Source organism: Helicoverpa zea, chromosome 12 (genome assembly GCF_022581195.2).
Source record: "Helicoverpa zea isolate HzStark_Cry1AcR chromosome 12, ilHelZeax1.1, whole genome shotgun sequence".
In the NCBI taxonomy this organism is placed as follows: domain Eukaryota; kingdom Metazoa; phylum Arthropoda; class Insecta; order Lepidoptera; family Noctuidae; genus Helicoverpa; species Helicoverpa zea.
Window position 1 is genome coordinate 6369611 of NC_061463.1, and position 25495 is coordinate 6395105.

The 25495-nt window shown below is 37.5% G+C and overlaps 2 protein-coding genes across 2 annotated transcripts in view; both read right to left on the reverse strand.

Annotated features, from left to right (window-relative positions):
• Positions 1-7249, reverse strand: part of LOC124635295 (regulating synaptic membrane exocytosis protein 2) — a 34166-nt gene extending 26917 nt beyond the window's left edge. The window contains exons 1-2 of the mRNA XM_047171162.1: positions 7202-7249; positions 6906-7121 (exon numbers count right to left, since the gene is read on the reverse strand). Coding sequence (XP_047027118.1) covers positions 6906-6941 — 36 coding nt within the window. The 5' untranslated portion in view covers positions 6942-7121; positions 7202-7249. The remainder of the gene's footprint in view (positions 1-6905; positions 7122-7201) is intronic.
• Positions 7250-11645: 4396 nt separating this feature from the next.
• LOC124635106 (transcription initiation factor IIA subunit 1) lies at positions 11646-14651 on the reverse strand. Its single transcript, XM_047170898.1, has one exon. The coding sequence runs from the start codon at positions 14259-14261 to the stop codon at positions 13272-13274; it is 990 nt and encodes a 329-aa protein (XP_047026854.1). The 5' UTR covers positions 14262-14651; the 3' UTR covers positions 11646-13271.
• Between the last annotated feature and the right edge of the window lie 10844 nt (positions 14652-25495).

The window sequence follows — 25495 nt, forward strand, 5'->3', positions numbered from 1 at the left end:
CGCTAACCGAAATTTTCAGTGCTTAAAAACTTGACTAGTTTTATAAGTTGTTGTTGTTCTACGAGTTTCGTAGCACACAATGCTTGTTATATTCAACAGCTGTTCATTTCAGGAAGTTGGCAGCGCACCACTAATGTGTTTAAAATTTAAACGTTGTTATATAGACGTTGTATCAAGCCAGCAAACAATCGGTAGTGCCAGTAACTTGTCGTAGCACCGAGCTACGTCGTAGCACTGAGCTACGCCGTAGCGCACGGGCGGCGCCCGCTCGCTACAACTTTTAGTTGACGTGTACACAAACTACCTCGCAAGGTTACTTGTTTTCTGAAACCTAGTTTATCGAACATGACTATCAAGATAAGAACTCTTAAATGAAATTTCAAATTCACGATCTGTCTTTGGGAATAAAGGCCTCTTACAAGCGCTTTGTGAACGCGTCATTAACATGTAAAATGTACGATAAGTTTTTGCTACATCAAGCAAGAATCCACAAGTATTTCGCTATAAGCTTTTATGGCAGGGTCGGGGCGGCGTATAACCTCAGTAAGCCTTTCATCTAGGCGGGCGAGAGGAGCGGAGGGCCACATCGCATAATTTGACCGGAGACGTGTTGTGGGCTCGTACCAGCCCATTATCTCCTGAACTGAGGCCGCAGGCTCCACTGCGAGCTGAATATATGTACTTAGTGAACAGCTTAGCTTGGGTCGCACTCGCTACCAAAATCCTTTCCGATGTTTATGTAGGCAAAGCATAACTCAGCTTACATAGGGAAACAAGTTTGACACACGACATTACGACTATAATAATTTATATGCAGTCTCATTTTGGCCTTAAACAAACCGTGGAGGCGTCGCTCGTCTTCTCCGCTCGTGTTCGTAACGAGACAAGGCAGCGCTCGCTCGCTGAACACCTGCATTTAATTAAGAATACAAACGCTTCAAAATGAATCACAACTTTACCCTTTTAAAATAATTTGCAGTTCAAACGTAAATTAGAGTTTTGTGTCGAGGGTTGCATAAATAATCACAATTGCACAATGCGCGATGATGCAAATTGAAAAAGTTTCACTAAAGTTGAAAATGTACAGAATAAATAACACACTAAGTAGTAGCTCGCTTACCGTTCAGCAAGTTGACGGAACTGTTTAAAATTCTAATACATAATGCATAAGTCAAGTATACACAGGCGCACGGTAAAATTAGGCAATCATCGAAGTAGTTTAATTACTTATGGAAGGCGCTGACGGCTTTCTGATCCACAAACCATTGGGCTTGCCTGTTGATTGGCAGTGACGCTTCATGTTATCCAGCATAGACAATGTTTATTAACGGTAGGTATGTCGTTGCTCGTGAACATCAAAGTCCCCAAACATGTCCAAACAGTAACAATAGCACTGTCTGTGTATGCGTCACTGGGATTCGGTTCAATACATTGTTAGATGTTGACCGGAGCCTCTACAGAAAGCAGCTATTGCGGTGTAGGTATATACGGCTCAAGCGTCCGTATATAGAAATATAACCAATACGGAGCAAGTACCTCTTCAGGAGTCGCCGACTGCGTCACTCGACTTTATACAATTTCAATATCGGTCGAGAGTAAGGCAACGATAAAAAGAATTAAAAATAGACTGAAGCAGTATTAATTTACTTGGAAACAACAAAAAACTGCGACAAACAGGATTTGATCCTTCAGTTTGGTTATTCTGTACCTATACATAACCTAACAATATGTGTTGTTATTTTAAATACTGTTTCTAGTAACAGTTGATTACAAGATAACAAGTTTTAATTGTTTAATAATATTGTTTCAACTGGTAAACGTGCACGGTTCATGTTGACGGGGTAATTCGACGGCCATTAAATAATTTTATTTAAAATGAACATAAAAGTCTGTGAAAATAAACTTCATATACTTACAAAGCTTAATCAAAAAATTCATCATAAAACGTTCAAAGTAAAAAATCTGTATAATTGATGTTCTCACCGGATAATTGGAATTCTTCAATTATTCGTTATTGATGGTCCCGCGATGAGTCATTTGTTTTGTGTACCGTAAACAAATTGTAACAACGACGATTTTTCCCCGCAAGCCGTAGCAATTATTGTATTTAAAATCCTTTCTCATTTTGAGAATCCACTTACATATGTTCAACAGAGCTTGGTTTCGAACTTGAACACATTACAAAGTGAACACTATTCTGTATTCTGTGTAGGCTACTTAGTTTTATCAAAACCACTTTAGATGATAGCCTGAAGCCTAATAAGTTATAAAGTATTATGATCTTTAGCTTTTTAAATATTCGGCAGAAACTATTCTAAAATTTACTTTTATTATGACCTAAATAGTTTTGAGTGCCAATATAAATGAGGGCACGGGTTCGATCCCAGGTCAGGCAAGTACCAATGCAACTTTTCTAAGTTTGTATGTACTTTCTAAGTATATCTTAGACACCATTGACTGTGTTTCGGATGGCACGTTAAACAGTAGGTCCCGGCTGTCAGTGAACATCCTTGGCAGTCGTTACGGGTAGTCAGAAGCCAGAAAGTCTGACACCAGTCTAACCAAGGGGTATCGGGTTGCCCGGGTTACTGGGTTGAGGAGGTCAGATAGGCAGTCGCTTCTTGTAAAGCACTGGTACTCAGCTGAATCCGGTTAGACTGGAAGCCGACCCCAACATGATTGGGAAAAGGCTCGGACGATGATGAGTTTTGAGTGCCAATAGTAGTAGTTATAATATTAAATACATAAGTGTAATAAAATCGATTGACTAAGCAATTATAATAACTGTCAGCTGGGTGATGTCTGCTGAAAACTTGTAGTTTGATAAGGGTTGAAATATGAATTACAATTACCTCTCCACGTAATATAGTGAATATAGATTGGAATACATTGTAGGGGAGGTTTGTCCACAGATATCTGTACCTAATGTTATACGTCATTTGGGTACATGTTTGCCCTGTCAATGCTCGTCCGCCCTTCGAGATGGAGGTCACCCAGCGACCCCTAGTGATTTAATCGTAATTTAGTTTTGCGGCTCAGGTGAAATACAAGCTAATACTTAATTATTATGTAGATATGTTATTTTATGTCAAACATTATTGTACTCACCCAAGTAATGATAAGACAAGGATTACGAGGACAAATATTTATTTATATGGTAATTCTGTCAAGTGTTCGTTTCACCTACGGCAAATTAGCATTTAAAAAGCAAAAAAATATCCATAAAACATTCAGTAAGCGAGCGTCCCGCTCATTTCGTCTTGTTTTTATTCGATGCCGAGAAACGGAGTGAGATTGGTTTTAAAAGTTCAATCTCTAGGCAAACATTTTTAGTTAGCGTACTTGGGTATTGCAATACACAATATTATGATAGAACTTTATGCATACTTAGTATACATGAAATTGATGCAAACATTGGCAAGTAAATAAACAGGAACAAAATTACCTTGGAAATTCTTAGTTACCTAGAACAGCTTCGCTAATTAAACCTTTAGCAAAGCCCACAGACGGAATGTTATTTATTTTGGGCAAAAAATATGGACTAGCAGTTCAGTGAAAGACTCGTTTTAATATGCGCGCTTTGATAAGGTGCACCTTTATGCAGCTCGCTGTGTGCTAATAGAGTCGTCAGGGAGGGCACTATTACGGAGTGCGGCTCCATTCAGTGGACCTCTCGATCTCCCTGCCCCACACCACGACCCTCACCAATTGCAGGACGTTTGAAAAATAAGCATCGAACGCTTTCACACAGATTTTAGTGGATAAACTTCCTACGCGTGCTTTGACTGGCCAATTATGATAGACTAACGAGAGTGCTGGGTAGCTGTAGTCAGAGGTCATCTATTTCTGAATTTAATTTTGCTGTGAGTGTACATATTCCTGACCTTTCAGCAAACAGGTATTATGTCATGTCAGAATTTAACGAATCAAATGTGGATATCCTATTCTTCTTGCAATTTCAAACAAGTTTAAGTAAGATTTACTACCCACTACGCCATGAGTATAATAGGATTATAAGCTACTTTTCACCTCACTTTATAAAGGGAATGTGGGCGTTTTCTTGTAACTGTGACGCAGGAGTTAATGCGCTACATATGTCTGCAGAAGAACTTGAAGCTGTGTTAACGAGAGGTGTAATATGACGTTCCTACATTTCCATGTAATTTTACCGCCTATTTAGATCAAATCACGTTGGAGGGGAGTTCACTTTCGGAGTGAATAGAAGAGTAGTGTTTACTATATACTTTATGTTTGTACATAAGTACTTAAAAAAAAAAAATGGGAGTTAAGGGGTGGACTGCGAAGATTTCGAGTTCGTGTACCGAATTCTTATCATTGAGTATCTTCTGTTCATGAATTATTAGAAAATCCACGTTAAGAAAAGTAGTATATCTTTTTTCTTCAGCAAATTGAATAATATCATGTTATACACCTTTCATAACATTATGTGCACCAAATTTATACGTGCAGTTGAATGTTTTGTTTAGCACGCCGCGTATAGGGGTGTTTATTTCACAAACGGCATTGTTGGCGAGCGCGGAACTCAACAATATTGTTTTGATGAGAAAGAAAGACGTTTCCGCTCGGCGGAGCGTTAATTCATCTCACAGGAAGCGCTAGTGAGCCGCCACTGGCTTCGCTTGCACCTGCCTCCGATACTGAAGCGAGCGATACCGCATTCACACACCACCAAATACAATGAACACACACATACAAAGACCTTTTGTCTTCTTTTCGGTTCAGTAGATAAAAGATTGCAATTTACTGTAAAATGTGTTGCATACTTTGTGCTAGCATTTCCAACGTTACAGAATGTTGGCTAAAATCGCTGAAGATGTAGCACAAATTGCGCAACGGATAACTGAGCCGGAGCTCAAATAGTTTCGTTATAAGACTTCGAACTTTAATACCGGAATAGACGAGCCATGTTGGTGATTTTAAATCAGAAATTGAATTTCAGCACACGGGGTTGGAGGGTGGACATCTAAATCTAGCTGTCTACGTGTGCATAAAAGTGGAAAGTCGGTTAGTATTTTCGTTTATTCTATTTACGGAGCTACACTGCTCAGATTGGGGACGTATTGAATGACATTATAATTTTCAGTTTCGATATTTTTGGCGCTTACCTATTATTTTTCTAGGCACTCTTTTGCTAATGCGATACCATGTACCTATTGCACTTTTTTGTTTTGATAATCATGAAGTTATACCTACTATGAAGGGATACCAAATATTACCTAAGAGTTTCACAAAGAGAAATGGAATATATTTTGATGAAGGAGTAAATATGAAAAGGTTTAAGACAGATTTAAGTGCCTGTTGCTTTGTTTGGCATTATAACTTAATACAATAAATTCACGTGCTTTAACGTAATCTTGCCTGTCGCCATTATTCTAAGCAGCCGCTTATTTCAACCACGTAGTACAGCGAAACAATGGCTCGTAATGGAATTTCGTTACATAAAATACAAGGGAAAAGACAAAAACCGCTTTTTATACAGAAATACACGCAGTTCCCAGGGGATAATATCTTATTCCGTGAACGCAACGGCTGGTAAAAGATAGTTTACAGTAAAACTACGAATTTTCCTTTTTTACTTGTTCCAGATTGTTATTTCGCAGAAGTTTTTCCTATCCTGTTTATTAGGGTTTTATTGTCATGTGAGCGAAGAAAATATGCTTTTTTAGTACGCCCAACCTTATTGTGCTTACATTCCTAGGTAGGTATAGGCCCTACAACTGAAATAACTTAACTTAGTTTGGATAACAATGGTTGACCCACTTCCATTCATTCCACAAAAGAACAGGAACGCAAAGTATCTAACCATATTTTTGTGGTATTTTTGTTCAGGCCTATTTAAAACTCAGCCTGAAAATATTTAGAGAGAATGGAAATTCAGGTAACTAAGCACATAATAATTTATGTTAGATCGAGACTAGCACGGGGGAATTTTAATTAAGGGAGACCAGTAATAAAATCAAAACAAAGATTTCTGTTAAACACATTTGGCGAGTTTCACGATAGCACAAATGAAAAATATTACACGTACGTGACTGTGGTTTTTTTGTATATTAACTATGTTTGTGTACACGTAATTAATGCAGGCCCTAATGTACTCAGGTGGTTCCATATTAATTGTACACTCGTTTATTCAGACAGGAGCAAACTGAATTATTCAGACCTGAAAATGTTTCTTTTTTTTGCTGATGAACGTTTATTTGTTAAATATAAACTTGAACATAGGCTTAGCTATAGCAACCACCCTTCCGTTTGCTCTGAGAATTGAGTAGTTTATATTACTCTTTTATAAGCTACGTAGGTATTATTTTTCATATAACAAAAGAAAGCAAATACAAACGGCGTAACATTAAAATGTAACAAAAAGACAAAGGCTTTCTGCTCGTAAATAAGCGCCTTGTAAAACCTCTCCGCTTTTATTGGCTAAATTTATTGCTAGTGGTTTTTTGAGTATTAATTTAATATTATTATTAGGTACAAGTTTATTTTTATAGAGAAGAGCCTTCAATTCAGTCAACGTCCTAGTTACTCATATAATTCATAGATCGATTGGACATAATTCTAAAAGATTTTTTTTTATCACCTCTATCGCCGTGGATAAATACATAATCTCTTTTATCTACTTAAAGTTTTGGGGAGGTGAGAAGAAACATATACCTACAATAGAAGGTGTTCGGAATACTATTAATCAATCCGTGGCGTTTCGGCAACGTAGGACTGTTTAATTACTTCCCGTGAGGGTGATAAGGGGCAAACAGTTTTACCCAAATTTTATTTTATAAGCAATATTCAATCCTCAATATAATTACTAGATTATAGTCATAGCACAACGCAGAAAGTATGTAATTTAAATTACATGCCTGGTTTTAACAGAAAATTTCACTCACCTTTTTCATAAAGGACATAACATTTGTCGGCAGCATGGTGTCGGTTTTCGTTTTCTGTTAGCACTTCACTTCACACACATCATCACACTACACTGCGCACCACAACACAGTCCCTCAGTCGGGGATGAGCACGCTGCCACCGAAACACGACATTTTCCAACTATCTTAACTCACGAGATGAAAATTTACACAACACTGGTTTCTGAGGACGAGTACCTGGAAAGAAAAAAAAATGTTAGATCAAAGTGAAAATAAATGCAGACACTTGAGTGTGGAGTGGTACTGGGTATGGGTACTTATTGTTGTGGAGTTGGGGCTCGTTCGATAACGACCGCACCGTCGGGAAAGCCGAGAGAGAATGAAGCTATACTCGCAGCCACACAAGCATTCAACAGGTTAGCACTTTGTTCGCGGGATCTTATCGTATTTCTTTTCAGATTGATGCTTAAGACCATAAGTACTCGTCTATATTGATACACTGACACAAATGGAATGTATGAGGTTGCGATGAAAATTTTAATAGTTTTAGAAAATCAATAGGTACGTCTGAGTTTCTGTTCGTAGCATTTTATTGACATTTGGGAGCAGAAGAATGACATCAGTATGTACTTAACTTTCCAAACATGAATAGTAGGTAAGCGGGATCTTTAAGAAATAGGTACCTAGAAGGTAGATAATTAAAATTTAAGTCAAGAAAGTACAAAATACTTACATTTAACCCATATAGGAATGATACGCAATTAACCTTATGATGTGTAATTAAACCTGCACACTTGCGAACATCGAACGGAACTTCGGTACTTACCTTCAAAGAAATTGATGAGCTTAGTCTACAATGTAACAAGTTATATTAAACCATTTTCCCATCTTTTAGTGAAAGGAAAAGTTGCTGATAACTATAATATTTAGATAATAACTTTGTTTAAATATATTTCAATGATTTTTATCGATAGAAGCATGTAAGACGGTGCGACTGCAATAATTCTTCTGAGACCTACATTATAAATAGCCATGACCGATTAAAAACCGTAAAAACCACCTTCAACACCAAGAGACCGAGTTTTCCTGTGAATATAGGTAAGTATTGGAAACTCGTTTCATAAGTATAATTAAGCAAAAGATTTTCAGGCCAGCTTCCTGAAGTAGGAATTTGTCGGAAGAAGCTCGAGTAAATATGGCGACAGATACATATCCAATCCAACTTGACTCAAAGAGTCGGATTCTAAGCTAATATTTACATAAACAACAAATAATCTCAAATAGGTAACGTATGAATAAGAGTCAGATAAGTTGGGCCTCGGGGGTTAGCTTAGCGCGGGTAACAAATTGCACGCTTCTGTGAGTGCCTATCACCGGTAGTGTGTCACCGAATCGAATCGACTTGCACGTTCCGAGGGAGAATGCTAGTTAAATCGATACTCGTTATTTTCTGTCCCAGCAAGGCACAAGGCTCGGCGGTATCTCGTTTTAGCCGTCTCGTATCAAGATGAACGTAGCCCAAAATAGTGATTTATTTACAGCTTTACAGGTTTGTAGGGATAAACCGATCCTTATCTCACGTATTCAAATGAGAACCAACCAACAGCGGCTTTAGTAGGAATTTATTTCTACTCAGTGATATACCTAACAACCCCTTTATTATGAGAAACGAATAAGCAAGAATCTAGGGTGAATAAGGTGTGCCAATACCTGTACTTAGGTATTAGTTTCAGGTTATCTGTAGGTAGGTACTTACGTCCGTGAGTACCTACGCCTCTGGTACTCAGATTACTTACTCTTATCTACACCGTTGTCTCACGAAGTTTCCGTGTAAACATACATAGGTACACCTGCGTCATTAAAACATCAGCCAGGTGCGAGTCGCTATTTTTTTACCGACTTCCTAAGTCGATAAAAAACAGCGAAAAGGATGAGGTTCTCAATTCAGATGTTTGACTTTTTAAATGTTTTTTCATGCATACCTCTAACGTTTTATTGATACATTGATACCTAATTAAGTAACAAAGAAATATAGAAACCTGAATGAAATCATAAACGGCAGACTTTCAGCCAGAATTATTTATGTTGCAAGGTGCAAAAGTTTAATCTCCTGATCTTTCCATTTCTCAACAACACGAACTACTTAATTACCTTATCGGCAGCTGCGCCAAACTCTGGCAAGGAATAACGACGCTGAATAAAATTTAATACTTATTGAATATTCACCTTAGACACTGTAGATAGCTGATTTTAACTTGTTTCAGCGAACAAAGCGGGTTGGAGGAAAATTACGTAAATATTTTGCTGGGACATTGAGTGCGATATTAAATCGCGCGGGTAAGTCGATTACAGGCGGCTATCTAGCTCGGCCCGCTGCGCCGGATTACCGTAGATAATTGGAGCCGGCTCAGTGAGAGCCGGGCAGAGGGACTTATTTTGTCTTTTATGTTGCCTACCTATCTACCGTGAACCAACTAATGGTTTTACTACAACTCAATTATGTATTACAATCGGGAACAGCTTTTCAAAAACATCCTGTGACGTGTACACCTTAACAGCTACCCGAACTAAATACGGCTAAGTTTTGACGTGGGTTGACGCGCGAGTTTGACAAAGGTGCTATAGAACTATAGAATGTGGTGAGTTGTGAAAAATCAGTTCGACGAGTTGACGGGAAAACTAATCTACTACTTAGGTACCACCTATGTGCAGTCGGTCCTATCAATATTTTGAGATGGTGCGTGATGATCACGTGCACCTCCATTGATAAAAACTTTTATGTAAAAGCAGTTGCTTGAAAAACACAGACCCTAGACAGGTAGGTACCTACCTTTTGACCTATATGTATATGAGTATGTACCTATGAAGTGTACGTTACCCAGGCCAGGGGCCCGATTCTCCTAAGTTAATAATGTCAAAATCGAATAGAAATCGAATCGCAATAGCAGTTTTAACCATATCGGGCATTCTGCTACTGATAAAAGACCAATCGTATTCGATTGACATTTGATTGGTGTGCGATTGGTCTGCTATTTCGGTGATTTTGGTCTATACGGTAGTTTGCTGTACAATCATTTTGCAATCGTAAATCATATGCAGACAAAATAATTCATTATTGAATGACAAAAAAGGATAAAAACGTTTATTTCAAAGAAAAAATAGCGGAATGCCACATACGCTTCAATCGTAATCGAGTCGGGATTGGATCTCAGTCGAATCGAGTCGAACGTGAATCGTATGTCGCTTAAGTAAAATTAGGAGAATCGGGCCCCAGATCTTATCGAAAATGGTCATTTGAATCTTATAGATAATTAGTTGTGCGGCTTCTGTGATTGTTGCGCTTATAATCTTTAAATCTTTAAATCTTTATTGAATCATAAAAAATATTTGTTTACAATATCATATGACACTGGATCTCACACTAGGATTCCCTGTGTCGCAAGATCCAGTCTCTTCCGACAAGCAGGTTATCACAATACAAAAATAAAAATACAAATACAAGAAAAGTTAAGGAACAGAACAATTTTAGCCATTGCATGTAAGTGTATGTACACATACATTAATGTGTGTAATGACTGTGTGTGTGTGTAAGTGTGTGTGTGTGTGTGTGTGCGTGTGTGTGTGTGTGTGTGTGTGCGTGTGTGTGTGTGTGTGTGTGTAGGTGTATGAGGATGTGGGTGTGTGCAAGTGAGTAGTTTGCATAAACATGTGCTGCCAAGTTGCAGAGTTGAGTTTTATTGAAGTCCTTTTAGTGTAGAGAGCCACGCAAAAGGTCTTCGGTTTGTGCATACTCAAGAGTAACCAGCCATTCGCATACACATTTTTTACAGCGGGATCTAGTCAAATCTACAATGTTTAGTTTCTTGTTGATCTTTTGGTACAGGTGTGGCCCTTGATTCATGAAAGCTTTATTCCCAAATGTAAGTTTACTGGTGCTACGATTCCATATCCGATGTCTGCGTGTGCGGTGATCTGTCCTCTCAGTGGCTTTCGCCGTTTTATGAAATTTAAGTATGACAGATAGGATGTATAATTGGCGCACCGTTAATAATTTAGTTTCTCGATATAGTAAATTCGTGGGATATCGAAACTGTAACTTGTTGGACACTTTCAAAATGGCTCTTTGTGCACGTTCGACCTTTATTAGGTGACATTTGGCGGCTGCACCCCAACATAATATGCAGTAGCAGAGTATCGACTGACATAGAGTGAGGTATGTCATTTTGAGAGTTTTAGAGTCAGCGATTGCTCGTAGTTTTTTAAATATATAGAGTAGTTTCCTAACTCGGTTATTTACTGATGCTACCTGATTGCACCATGTAGTTATATGTATGTTATAGTTTTTTAATGTGTGTACGAGGTTATCTCATGTTTAGCCAAACCGATTTTATGCGGTTTTCAGCATACGAGGTTTGTCAGTCTTAGGGGAAGGTTTTAGACCTACCTACCTATTGATGAAGTCGATTTTTTTTTTAACTTTTTTAGTTTGGTAAGAAAGCAAAACATCAAAAATGAAGCTCCCAGTAACTGAATGCGCAAACTTTTCTTTAGCTTGAAAAATCAAAAACATGACATTAAAATATATATCTTGCAGGTCGCGGCCTGGGTCGGCCCAAGCCTTCGCACCCAGTGATTAATTTGGCGCCCTTTTCAACCGATTTCCAAAGTTATACCTACCTAGCCAAGTGTACCTACCAACACATTCTCTAAAAGCAATTGGAACTAAATGTCTATGTAGTTAAAAAAAAAAAAAACAAATTTTCTTGCAACATATTTTATTATAGGTAATTACCACTTTCATCAAACGTTTTATTAAGGGATGAAACAAACCATAAGAAACTTATATTACATATCTATTTGAGAATTAACTAGACAGTTGGAACTTGCTGCATGTACCATTTTATCAAAGATCATTAAATTACAAATAAAATTTAAAATACATTTTAAATGTTCCACTCTTTGAAAACATTATTTATTAACATAGATATCACAATATAATAACTTAATGCCTGAACTGAGACACAAATATCTTAAAAGTTAAATGAATTCAAAATGTGGATGTCCATTATTCGTAAAGCAATTATCCAGAGGCATGGCAGTGCCTCGGCCAAGTATCAAGCAAGCTTGCATGGCCGTACCATTACATTTCTCAAGGTTTTATCAGTACTCGGGTGTTATTTACAAGTACCTTCTAGGTATTGTGAGGGAATGAATACTTTAATGGAAATATTGCTAGATAATTAATTAATGAACATTTTTAAGAAAATATATACATTTATAGATTAACAGTAATCAACTGAATTACTTTGAAGAAACTTACAAGTAATGTTTGGATGTAAAACTCAACTTATTCTATGCCAAAACGTAGTTTGAAAGCTATGTGATACACTGTGTACACATCACTTATTAATTTGGATTTCGTATTTGTTACATTAATTATATGCTACCAGCTTCACTATATTGTTGAAGTGTATTTAAATATGTAGCTGTTATGTTATTGGTGCTGGTTTATTAAATATAACAAGCACAAGAACAAAATATCAACAATTTCAATTCTGAAAAAGAAAACATAGCTACAACAGATGGAACAACATATTGAAATTACTACATTGGATATTAAACCTTTGGATTGCCAATCATACACATATAAAATGCAAATATGTTTGGATAAGCAGCTCATAATAATACAGTTAAAACGGATTTCAGAGTTATTTCTTGGTTATGGCACAAGTTATATAACATCAGTGTGGATATTTCTACTTTTACAGTGATTCTTTTATGTATCAACTTTAGTGAAGCTTAAATAGCAAATTACAATCAAAATGTACAGTATACTTAAATAATTTTGACAGTAACTAATGTAAGAAGCTCATTATAATCATTGAATCATCACCTGCATTTGGTACTTTTTCCATGAGCATCACCAACACTGACTTCAACCTAAACAAGTAAATGCTCACAAAAATGTATACTCTTCAGAACAAATACAACATTTTGTATTTCACTTCATAACAAGGACAGACCATTTTGTAGAACTACATAAAGTAAGATAACAATCCATTAAAGGTTAGTTGACACCCAGTTTCATAATAAAAGTTGAATGAAATCTGCATAAAGATTGAAAAATAGATATTTTTCTTAGTTAAGGTCCTGTAATAACATAAGATGGTATTAAAACACAAGTCAATTGCATAGCTGTGAGATGTGATCCATACTCTTGCTACGGTTGAAGTCAATGTGCATTATGATATTATAATTAAATAATAATATCTGTATTTCACCATTGTCTTTTGTTTTTTCTAGTAGTTACATTCCAACAGTCAGATACAACAAGTTACACCTTCTATAAAAATACACACAGCTTATTTGTTCATTATTAGTACATTTTCACCATTCCGCATCACCATTCGCTTTCTGGAAGACATAATCCTTCCCACCTAAGTTCATGATACCATCTTTAAGATAGAACTTCCACTTATTGCGACTGCGTGTTATTTTGTCATATTGACAAACCACCACATTGTCAGTATCAAACATGTCACCGGGCTCTTCATCAGACACATCATCGCCTGAGTTAAGAGGTTCCTCCTCAGCCCCACCGCTTTCATCCCGCTCCTCTTCCTCCTCCTCTGCTCTTTCCTCAGGAGACTCCTCATCCTCGTCATCATCCCCTGCACCATCTTCAGAGCCATCGCCACCATTTGAGCCCTCGTCATCAGAAGAATCTAGAGCACCATCTAAAGAGAAAGGCGCAGCACCACTGCGGCCACCTCCACCTCCATCAAATTCATTTTGTTGCCCGGCTAATGCAGAATTGATGTGTTGTTGCAATAATGTTGCAGCTAGGGGTTGAGGTAAACTTATAGTAGCATTTATAATTGGGCCAGTGAGCACTTGGTGTAGTTTATTACCGTTCAGTGCAGATGCAGGGATTTGTATAGTAAATGAGCGTGGTTGTGATCCCGGTACTCCTGGCTGAGCGGGCAAGGTTAGTTGCACTGGCACTTTGTTGTTGGGGTCCAGTACATGATGTGGATGTGCACCAGCTAGGTTGGAGGCTGGAGCACCATGCTCCACACCAGAGTTTTGGCTAGAACCTTGCTGTCCCAAATGTGTATCAGTCCTCTTAGGTACCACATTGTTACCGTTGGCCTTTTGAAAGTTCTGTAGCACCGGAGGTGGCGGCGGTATAGCGGGTTCGGGCTGTGGTGGGTCCATGGCCCCACTGGCTTGGAGCTTTGTTTTCCATAACTGCTTCAGTTCCTGCAGTACTTGCTCGTCTACACCATCGTCCAGAAAGCAGTCCCTTACTCCAGCTATCACGTCGTCCACTACTGTATTATAAAGTTTCATAACTGTTAACTGACTCATCGTCATCTCGACGGCTTATGTCTAAACTATGCAAAAAACGAAACTGAAATGTACAGATCTACAAAGTAATAAGTTTAGTTAGAAAACTTCACGTTGTTGATAGTACGGTGACGAGTGCGTATCCACTTTCGTGTTCACATCTCAATTCAATAACTCAATGTCAAGTAATACTCCGAGATCGACACAGTCATTAAATGGACGATGGATGTTAAATACTTTACTAGAACCAACGATCTATAGAATATTTCACTAGGCGACACAAGTAACGAGTTCATGTCCACTCCATAATAACTGAACAAATTCCACGAAAATATTCAACATAAATTTTGACAATTAATCACTAATAAAACATAACCTACAAACAAAAAGCAGATTTTGCTTGCCAGATAACGAAAAATTGTCTATGGTATTGGTCGGAAATTCACTTGACGCATGCGCGGAGATGGCGGAGCATTGGCGACGCCCCGTTCCACACTACATGCTATATTTTGTTGAGTTTGCGCTATGAGCTACTAGATTTAAATTGATTTTATGTGGAGAAATATATTTTTAGGATATTTAAAATGAATTTGGATTACCTTTTTATTTCACGTAAACTTTGTATTAAAAAAATCGTATAACAAATAGAAACCGAGCAAAATATCGACTAAATTACAAAGAACTATTGTTGTGTTATTTGTGACGCGTGCGTGACAATCTTGTAAAATCGCGCCAAAATTAGAACAATACCATTAATTTAATAACGATGTTATATCTTCGCATAGGTTTCTTTGTACGTATTCCAGCTGAGAAATAGCAGGTTTTTTATTTACATAGGTCGCAGTCAAGTTATTGAAATAGCCATTCAATCAAACGTCTATGCGTCTTTTAGTCGACTTGTTGACTGCACGTTCAACATTACAACTAAAGGACTCATTGGTTACGAGCACGGAAGTTACAGCATCCTGACTGGGTAGGCACGGTAAATTTTGGTTAGGTACAGTGGCGGAAAAGAAGCCGTCGACATCACTTTTTGGTATGGTACTCTGGCAGCGAAAAGGTTCGGCGTTAGATACGTTCCATGTGACTGCACACTACAATAAGCGTGTTAAAAAAGAGTTCTTACAGTTTTTGCCTTCGTGCCCTTAGATTGGTAAACTATCGTCTGTATACTCAGTGGTACTCTGGTTTAATCAGTGGCTTGATTACTTGTATCTATGATTACTTGTTTTTTTTTCTAATAGAACAGGCTGAAGACTTTCGACCACACAGTGTTTGATTTTACTCAAAAAATTTCCCTATGCTGTTTGTCGCATAAATGAATCAAGGAATGCGTTTAAAATGGAAGAGTAGAACACCCACGTGTCTATTTCATATCCTTTTTTTTATAAAAAATAATATCAATTTCATGACGTCAAGGTCAGAAAAATCAATAAAAAAATTGTGTAAGCGTAACTAATGACGATAAATATATTTTTTTGATATAGTTCTATGAAAGATCATTTGGCGCTTATTCCCCGATTTTGATTTTTGAATTAACACCTTTGGTCACTGAGTTATTATTATTTTTTCAGATTTTTGATTTTATTTTTTTTCTCTTAAATTACTTAAAAGTGCGGCTTGTGAGTAACACTCAAAGATTGTTCTCAATTAGGTCTATCGTTGATAAAAAAACCACGTTCCACTATCGCGGCGTTTGGGAGTTATGAATAAAGGTCAAATGATGCGATTTAGGGGTGTCACTAAGGTCAAACAAATATGATATATATTTTTTATAGAAAAAATTATATGAGGGCTTTTTATATCCAAAGAACGACACATAAGATACTTCTTGCCACATTATATTCCAAAAACAACTTACAGGAAGTCATTTTATGTTGTAGTGTCTTTTTGCAAGTTGGTTCCATATTATTTAATTGATTTTATGACGCATACAAATCATTTTCGTTTTCAAGTACCAGCGTGCAAATATCAATATTGGATGATGAAGATGCATCAAACGATGGATCTTCATCATCGACCTCTGCCAACTGCAAGTTTTCTTCGTAGATTGGATTCAGAAGTTCATGAACAGCTTTCGGCAGACAAATCCTTCTAGATTGTTTTTGCCGTTGCCTGTAATGTGCCATGGACACAAACGGATCCGATGATTCCAGTGCACGGTGAAAGAGGTCAATCATAGTTTTTTTCCTGTTCATTTTTCGGCAGTGATGTTCCCTATCTGAGCGCCAAAATTTATTGCGCGATTCGGCCGCTTGCTTTGAGAGCATACCGACAGGAAGAGAACATGATGTTATGATCTCTTCACCGTGGACTAAAATTTTGTGTATTGTCACAGTCATCGGATGCCAATTATATGACTGGACGTACCTTTCCGCGAGCTGGCGGCAAAAATTGCCAAACTTTTTTGCATCTATAGAATATTCGCACGATATGGCGACAAGAATAATATGCAATCCGTCGATCAACCATGCATCAAGACCTAAAATCTCAGTAAATATGGCACGGTATTTATCTGACAGTGCTGTCCGGGCTGAATTACCATCATTTGTGGTACCTGAATTTGGTTTAACTACGTCCACCAATAATCCAATTCTGTGTCTTATTTCAGTCTGGATGCGTTTTTTCCTTTCTTCGACGATTTGGCTTTCCCTGCTACCCTTATTGATTCTCCATTTTCGTACTGATGGATCGTTTTTATAGCTGAGATGTAACAAAAACTCGAAAATACGTATCCACGCATGGAGTGGATTGATGCCGTGTCTTATATTTTCTTTTATAGTCGGTTTTGTGTATGATAATTCTAAATTGTTAAACTGACTAGCAGTAAGCTTACAAAATGGACATTTTAACTGCGAAGACGTTCCAGTAATGACGTTGAGAACTTTGCCGTCGATTACACTTAAAGTCAAGTCATAAAAAAATGTGATACGATGACCTTCGGAGGTTTCTGTTGTAAAAGGAGTCAAACTTTTAATTTGCTCTTCTATAGCAGATTTTTCCTCGAGAATGAGATTATTTGTTTCTTTTTTATATTGTATGTGTAGAGGCCGACAAAATCTATACGACTGGGGTGTAGGGTTCAGCCAGGCAATATAATGTTTGTCGATTACTATACGTAAAGGAATAAAAGTTGTGGCAAAAAGGCTATTTTCGTTAATGGAAATATCTTCATCTGATCCTGGGAAGTGTTGCTTATATAATGCTTGGCCTGTGCTTCCATCGAAACCCCAGGACCCTTCTAATATGCATGAGAATTCTTGCTTGCCTTTTCTGTTGCAATATTCAACAAAGCTAGCATCACAACTTTGAACAATTCGTTGAACAGTATGTATAAGAAGTCCATTTAATGAAACTGATGCTTCTGTTTCCGAAACATTTATCTCTTCTGTTGGGTAACATGCTTTTCTTGTATTTAATATATCGTGGTAGGGGGGATAAGCTGGATAACCTCGACTCTTCAAATCCTGCCTTAAAAGTTTATATGTTTCAACACTTAGTTTTCTGTCGATTATGAAATCTAAAGCTTCCTCCGGTGTATAAGGCTTTGGAACCGCTGCAACTTTTTTCAATACTACGCATGGTTCTATTGGTGATTTCAGACAAAGATTTATTAATTGTTCCAGATCTTTTGAAGCTTTCGGGGTTAATTTGCTTCCATCATCTGAAGTAATCGTTGACGCAAAAGATTTTATCAATTTAGTTTGAGGTTCATCTGCTAGAGATTCCATTATACGTTTTCTAATTTTAAGATCTTTTTTATACCTTGTACTGGACGCCTGTGTTGATTTGTTAGGTCCCAATGATGATGTGTCAGTCGAATCCTGAATTGTTGCTTCGAATTGTGTGACATCCAGTGCGAGTCCAATTCCTTCCAGAGGAAGTTCATTATTGCCCATCTCACTGGATGTATCAATGTTCACGGTATCCCTTTGCAGAGGTTGTGAAGTACTGCACATCTCACTGGATGTATCAACGACCGCAGCAACCCTCTTAAATTCTACTGGTATATCATCAATGAATAGTTTGTTTAAGAAAACGCCATGCTTGTCCCTAAACCTCTTTTTGTTTCGGTTGCATTTTTTGTAAAAACTCATGGCTTTCCAAATAAAAGGTTTAACAACTTTACCTATTAGTCTATCTTTTTCACTAGGAGAGAGATCTCTAAGTTGCAAACCCATTTCTCTGAAAAGTACAGTTGTTAAATCAGATGGTGTTAGGTCGTCAGGCGAGGCGTTCTTTTTATATTTTTTGCTTTGTGCGTAAAAACACTCAAAAATATGGAAACGCGTATATAATCCTTGCATATTTGCGGTTATTTCCGGATTTTGAGAAGTACCGGCTGTGGCGCGATCCACAGCATCGTTTGCCACTCGTGTACCAACATGAGGGTTGGCGCCCTCATGCCCCCCTTGCAGTAAGTCCTCCGGTCGGGGCCCGGACGGACATCCCTCAGCAGGTTGGGTAAGCCCCTGCTGAGGCAAAATGGCGCCATGGGTCTGTGACGGCTCCATGGTGCCTCACCTCCGTTTCTCTAGTTCACATGTATCAGCATAGGGTTTTAGCAAAAGTCTGACGAAGGTGGACTCCTTCCTACGCTACCTGTGAACCTTCATCGAAATAAAAACAAGATTAATTGAACGGTCTCCGTTAATCGATCAAAGCTATTACGCAAATCTATCGACTTCGGTCAACGTCCAATGTTTGATCAGTCTGTTAACACCTCAACATCCTGTGTACAACCTGTGAACAAGATATATTTTATTTCTAAACAAATAGATTTGTAAGTAAAGGAAAAAATTAATCAACTCTAAAAATAATATAAGAAAACAATCGAACTAAACATGAAAGGTCAAGTTGTGTGACAACCCTAACATAAAATTTTGAAATTCAATAACTCCCAAACGCCGCGATAGTGGAACGTGGTTTTTTTGTCAACGATAGACCTAATTGAGAACAATCTTTGAGTGCTACTCACAAGCCGCACTTTTGAGTCATTTAAGGGAAAAAAAATAAAAACAAAAATCTGAAAAAATAATAATAACTCAGTGACCAAAGGTGTTAATTCCAAAATCAAAACTGGGTAATAAGCGCCAAATGATCCTTCATGGAACTATATAAAAAAAAATATTTATCGTAATTAGTTACGCTTACACAATTTTTTTATTGATTTTTCTAGGTCAAGGTCATGAAATTGATATTATTTTTTATAAAAAAAAGTATATGAAATAGACACGTGGGTGTTCTACTCTTCCATTTTAAACTCATTCCTTGATTCATTTATGCGACAAACAGCATAGGGAAATTTTTTGAGTAAAATCAAACACTGTGGACCATAACGACTACTTCAGCTTACTAGAATTTTTGTTTGAGTGCTGAATTATGTGAGGCGGCTAGGCCGCCGACCTACACAATATTAAGATTGAATTTTGTGCAATATTGACCCAAAAGGATACAATACAATATTGAAATTGCGCTATAATACCTACTTACCTAATCACTTTCGATGTTATCTATTGTCTTTCTGTTAAAACTTTTTTTTTGCTTTTTACTGTCTGGTTTCAATTCATAAATCGTTTTAACATTTCATACCCGCATTATTGGCAGTCATAAGTCATGATATATTGGTACTCTAAAAAATATTGTGCTAAAAGTACCTACCTAAGTACCAAAAAACAGGTAACCAACTAATTGAGAATTTCCTTTTATTAAGAGTGTTTAAAAGGATCTAAAAATCCTTTATATAAGAACCTACCATCTTCCCTGTGTAGGTTGGTTAAAAATGAGGCTCTCCACGAATTTCGCAACTTGATCCGCGTAAATCCTGGGGCTCACTTCCGGCAGCTTTGAGTTTCAAACTAGATCCTAAATTGCATATTGTTTGAAGTGCTATAGCCACGTATGTAAGTTAGATCTGTATTAATAGATTCATGGAAACTGTCGGGTCGGCATCGTTATGCCCACCCTCATCATATTTCGATTTGGTTTGATTATACCTTGACCAGAATGCGATCTTTTTGTGCCGATCAGGGGAATAACTAATGCGTTCAATATCTAGGTAACCGAAGAGGTCGTAAGCACCATCAGGTTCCATCAATTATTTCACCAAATAAAGGTGATGGCAGTATTTACTATTAGAGTTATTGGCATTGATATCAAAAAAGGGTGAAGAGTGGTGCAATATTTTAGACAACATTAAACCTTTTTTTAAACTCCGAGGTTCCAAGAATAACTTGAGAAATAAAGTGTTATTTCTCATTGTTATCCTATTTGTTGGAAAAATCTAACTGAAATGCAAATATCACAGCCGTGCATGTTGCTATAACATATTGTCATATGCTTTAGCATCATTTATGATGCAGGTCGTAACATAACCGGCTAACTTCAAAACGCCTGCAAAAAATTCATGATATTTTTCGCTTCTGGCGGTAGTTAGGTATCACATTAACATACCATGATGCATTTTTTTGAGAGACACTTTAGAAAACGCCTTAATATTTTAGTTATTTTGAACTGGTGTTTTTGACGCTTTGTAAGTGTCGTTTGTTAAGTAGAAAGTCCAAGACTGTGAGACGATAGCTCTATTACCCATGACTTTCTTGCTTTGGGTTTCTCCAAGATAGGAACAGTTTGTTCAGTTTGTTTTGAGAAGGATCTGAAATTAGAGACAGGCATGTTTATTCGCAGCCTAATTCCGTTTCGCTTGGGGATAATGAGGAAGTGAACGGCAAATGCAGGTTGTGCGGTCGGGCGGCGGTCGGACGGAGCGCGACAGCAGATCAGGTGTGTTCGCAGGCCGGCTATATCCGCGCGATCGATACGCTCCAGAATGTCATTACCCGCTCACCTGAGCCGAGTAGAGCCTCTGACGAGCCAACTCGTTACCGTTACTACCGAATTTCTAAAACGCCATTACTGTCATACCTATTATGAACGTGCCTACTTGGGAAATTCGACCCCAAAACATCAGTCTTACATAGATTAAAAATAAGCGCAAGGTAAGGGACTTTTAAAATTGAAAATAAATATGATATGATAAATATATCTTAGCATACAGTTTTAAATTACATGTAGCCTATAGCTGGCAAGCACTCGAATCGATGTGAAATTGAAAACCTTAGTTATTTGAGATCGTATAAAAATATGTATTTCTTTATTGACACCACGCACCGTTCATCACCGTTTGAATTGTAAGCACCATTTTGTAAATGAGTTTGAACTGGCAATGTTTTCATAACAATAGGTATTTAAGTAATTCATATGGATGGGACAGTCTAATTTTAAATACCAACGTACTTCGTTTTGGTATTTTATACCACCATTTTAATGTATTTGCGTTCATTGTCGGTACTCCTGTTTTATAAAAATGAATGTATTGCTGAATGATTGATACGCAACATATAATTTCATGAATCAAAAAGCAAAAGATCTGAAAAAGGAATGGCAAGAGTACCCACCTATTTATCTTTTCCTTATCGGAGAGGACTCTTTCTTCCAACGAAAGTCTATAAGTTGTGTCCATCGCGATAAGTAAATGTGCTTCCAACACATTTATTGTATTCAGAACGGCGAAATAGGTACCTAGTATGTTTACAGTTATAACGCTGAATATTGTATGAGAGGAAAACGCGCAATCTGTATTCTGATTATTTGCTGTGATACATTTTCGTTCAATAATCATTCCCGGTCGACGAACGCAGGATGTTACAAAGCGTACTTTACAGTATATGCGTTATACCAATTCGATTACAGAAATATAATCTACAATAGCAATATAATCATAATCTCGTTGTTATAGTGGTGCCATAGCGCGACTATTCCGCGTTGGATCGGGTTCGAATCCCGAGTCGGGCCCACATCGTTTTGTGGGTTTTGTGAAATTTACACACAGAAGACCGGAGCTGGTGGTGGTATACCCAGAGAGCACGTAAATGTGGGTCTGCCCTTAATTTTTCTCCGGTCCATACCTACATACTTGAAAGCTCTACCTCTATAGAAAATTTCTTGGTGAAGCTCACGGTTCGCTGTTTTATATTAAAATATTCTTCAACCTTTATTAAACCTTAATAACACGTTGCTGTTCAATGCAGGTTTGATCGATCGCTGCATGAAAGTGTTGCGGAATAACAAAAAGTAGTGGCACATAGTGAGCACGTACCACATGAACACCAGACAATTACATGTACAAACCATAACATATGTTAAGCGTAGATAAACCCGAGACTTGGGGAGGCTTTGCAGAGAGAACACGAGCTCAGCTCACGGCCACACTTTAAATCGGGCAACCGTCGCAGACAATGTCGGCTCTTTCAAGCAAAGTAGATAAATCGTTTTACAATGTACGGTTGAGAGGGAACGCTTTATCAACAAACCGTTCAGAAACATATTACAACGCTTTTCCTCCGGCAAATATAGGAAAACAATTGCCTAATCTGCATATTATGTATGTGTACTATCGTTGTTATGTATCCATAACATAGACTTATTTAATGCATTCTCATTTTTTGTATAATCGATCATATTTCAGGACGTCGTGTCCTTTGTGGGACTTTGGGTTGAGCGGCGAATTCCTTATTCTTTTCATAAATCGTTTCCCCGCGACGGTAACAAGTAACGGAGGCACTTTGCGCCCCTTTAGAGATCCTGTGCCAGTAAATTTGTTGCTTCCTAGTGCGCTACATTATGTATATACGTGCTCGGTTCACATACTTGGGCCGTATTCTACGCGATACTATCCGATTTATATATCCCTCCGCGCTGTGACATGTACCACGTCCTAATTTGTAAAGTTCTCTTTTTCATTTACCTATGTCCAAAAAAAAAAAACAAAAATTGCCGTGATTAAAAGGTTTATTAGCGGGAATGAAGCTACCATGGTATTGTTCATACTTGGCACTCAATTTGCTTGGGTGCGTGCTTTGCGGCTAGTTAAATGTTGCTGGTAATTTATGCTCGGTGTAACAGGTGGGGTTAGCTACCACCATTCCCAGGGTGTGACGCGTGCTAGGAATTTATTATTAATGGTTGGCTAACCTCATGATTAGTAGCGGTTTTACTAGGCAAGCAGAATTATATTAACAAAATTTTCTTTGATTCGATCATATTAAGTTAAACGATAGTGCCTGGCGGCATTGTTCAGCATTTTTGTCGAGCAATCAATTTCTGAACGATAGCTAGACAGATGGCTACGTACGTAATCGATCAGATACCAGTCCATTGTATTCATCTCGGTATTGAAACTCGAGTGGATATCAAAATCTGCCGGGCGTTATCTGAATTCCTCTTAAACTATAGTTAGACTATTGAAAATTCCACTGGCTGCGTCCTTATGTAGGTATCCTCTGTTCACTTTTTACTGAATTTCCATCGATAGCTTGTCGATATCGAGTGCATCGTTAAAGCATTCCACATATTGTTTTAGCCAGTTTGCACGGTACGATTGATAAGCCTGCATCCCATTGAAATGTGCGCAATTTGAAGTTCCCTGCTTTTATGAGAACTCCATAAATGCCAGTCGCATTTTGAATAGAATTCAGTTTGATCATCTGTATGATTAAAATGTGAAGCATATATCTGCATGTTAATGACAGTAATTACAAATTTTAATGAGCAGGGGCCCGATTCTCTTAATTTTACTTAAGCGCCATACGATTCACGTTCGACTCGATTCGACTGATATCCAATCCCGACTCGATTACGATTGAAACGTATGTGGCATTCCGCTATTTTTTCTTTGAAATAAACGTTTTTATCCTTTTCTGTCATTCAATAATGAATCATTTTGTCTGCAAATGATTTACGATTGCAAAATGATTGTACAGCAAACTACCGTATTGACCAAAATCATCAAAATAGCAGACCAATCAAATGTCAATTGAATACGATTGGTCTGTTATTAGTAGCAGAATGCCTGATATGGTTAAAACTGCTATTGCGATCATATTGCGATTCGATTTCTATTCGATTTTGACATTATTAACTTAGGAGAATCGGGCCCCTGTTTGTACTCTGTATCTCATATCGGTATCATATCAGTAAGCATACCACTGTTATAATTGCAATAGCTCCACACGTAAACACAGTTCACATTTCACATGTAAATAAATATCGCAGCACCTTTAAAACAACAAATGGAAAAGTATTTTATTAATCCTACTTCATATTAATAAACTCAAATTCTGCCAAGCTAAGTTTACGTCGCATAAAACTGATACCTGTTACTCCATTTTTCGTGACATATTCAAGATGTGACACGATTTACAATATTTTCCCCCAAGAAGCGACGCAAGCCCTATCATTCATCTTCATACGTCACTCACACCTATTTATTAAAAGTTGAGGTAGCTTTTCGGAGATATTCGTTGACCTAGTATTTTTGCACCCGACACCTGTACCTAAGTAGCTACTAGCAATTTTTCTTCGGATATTGATACGGATATTGGTATAGGTATATAATGTAGAAATTCTTCGTGGTTATGTATTTTTTTCACATTTTGGGACAGGTATCTCTTAAGAATTACTGGACCATTTAAAAAATCTTTGGATGTGAGATATCCGAGGGGAGGCTATTTATCTTTTTTCCTGGTGAGAGGAGTAGCGCATTTCACTCTCACATTACGTATTAAAGTATCAAAAAAACTAACATTTATGTTCGCTTATTTAGTGTTGACCAGTGTTTCATGCAGAAAATATAATAAAACGCGGAACGCGTATACACGCATACGGTACGCAGTAAGCAATAGGCATACTCGTATATGTTTTTAAATCTTGTTCATCGCTCATTATACATATATTCAAGGGAAAAATCAATGAAAATAATGAACACGGAAATAGCAAAGTTGCTACGCTCGCCTAGGTACCTCATTATGCAGCACACTGAAAATGAAACGCTTATATAATTAATTTAGCTTTCGTCGGCTGCTCACGTAATAGGCATTGTTTAAATTCAGGTGCATTCAAACATTGCTTATTAAATTAAATCCAGTAGACTTTCAACTTGTTTGGTGGCGAAGCGCGAAAAATAAACATTAATGAATACTGCATTGGTATTGTACGCAGAACATCGTATAAGCAATTTAGAGGAGCTAAGAGGTCGCGAGTGGGCCGCTCATATCGATAATAGACCTTTTCATAAATGTTCAATTACCTACTATCCCAAGAATACTTCAGACACAATTTTCTTGCATTTAAATATCATTGGGAAATATTTAAATGAAGCAAACTACGAGATAAATAGATTTTATTACGTAAACGACTAGAAA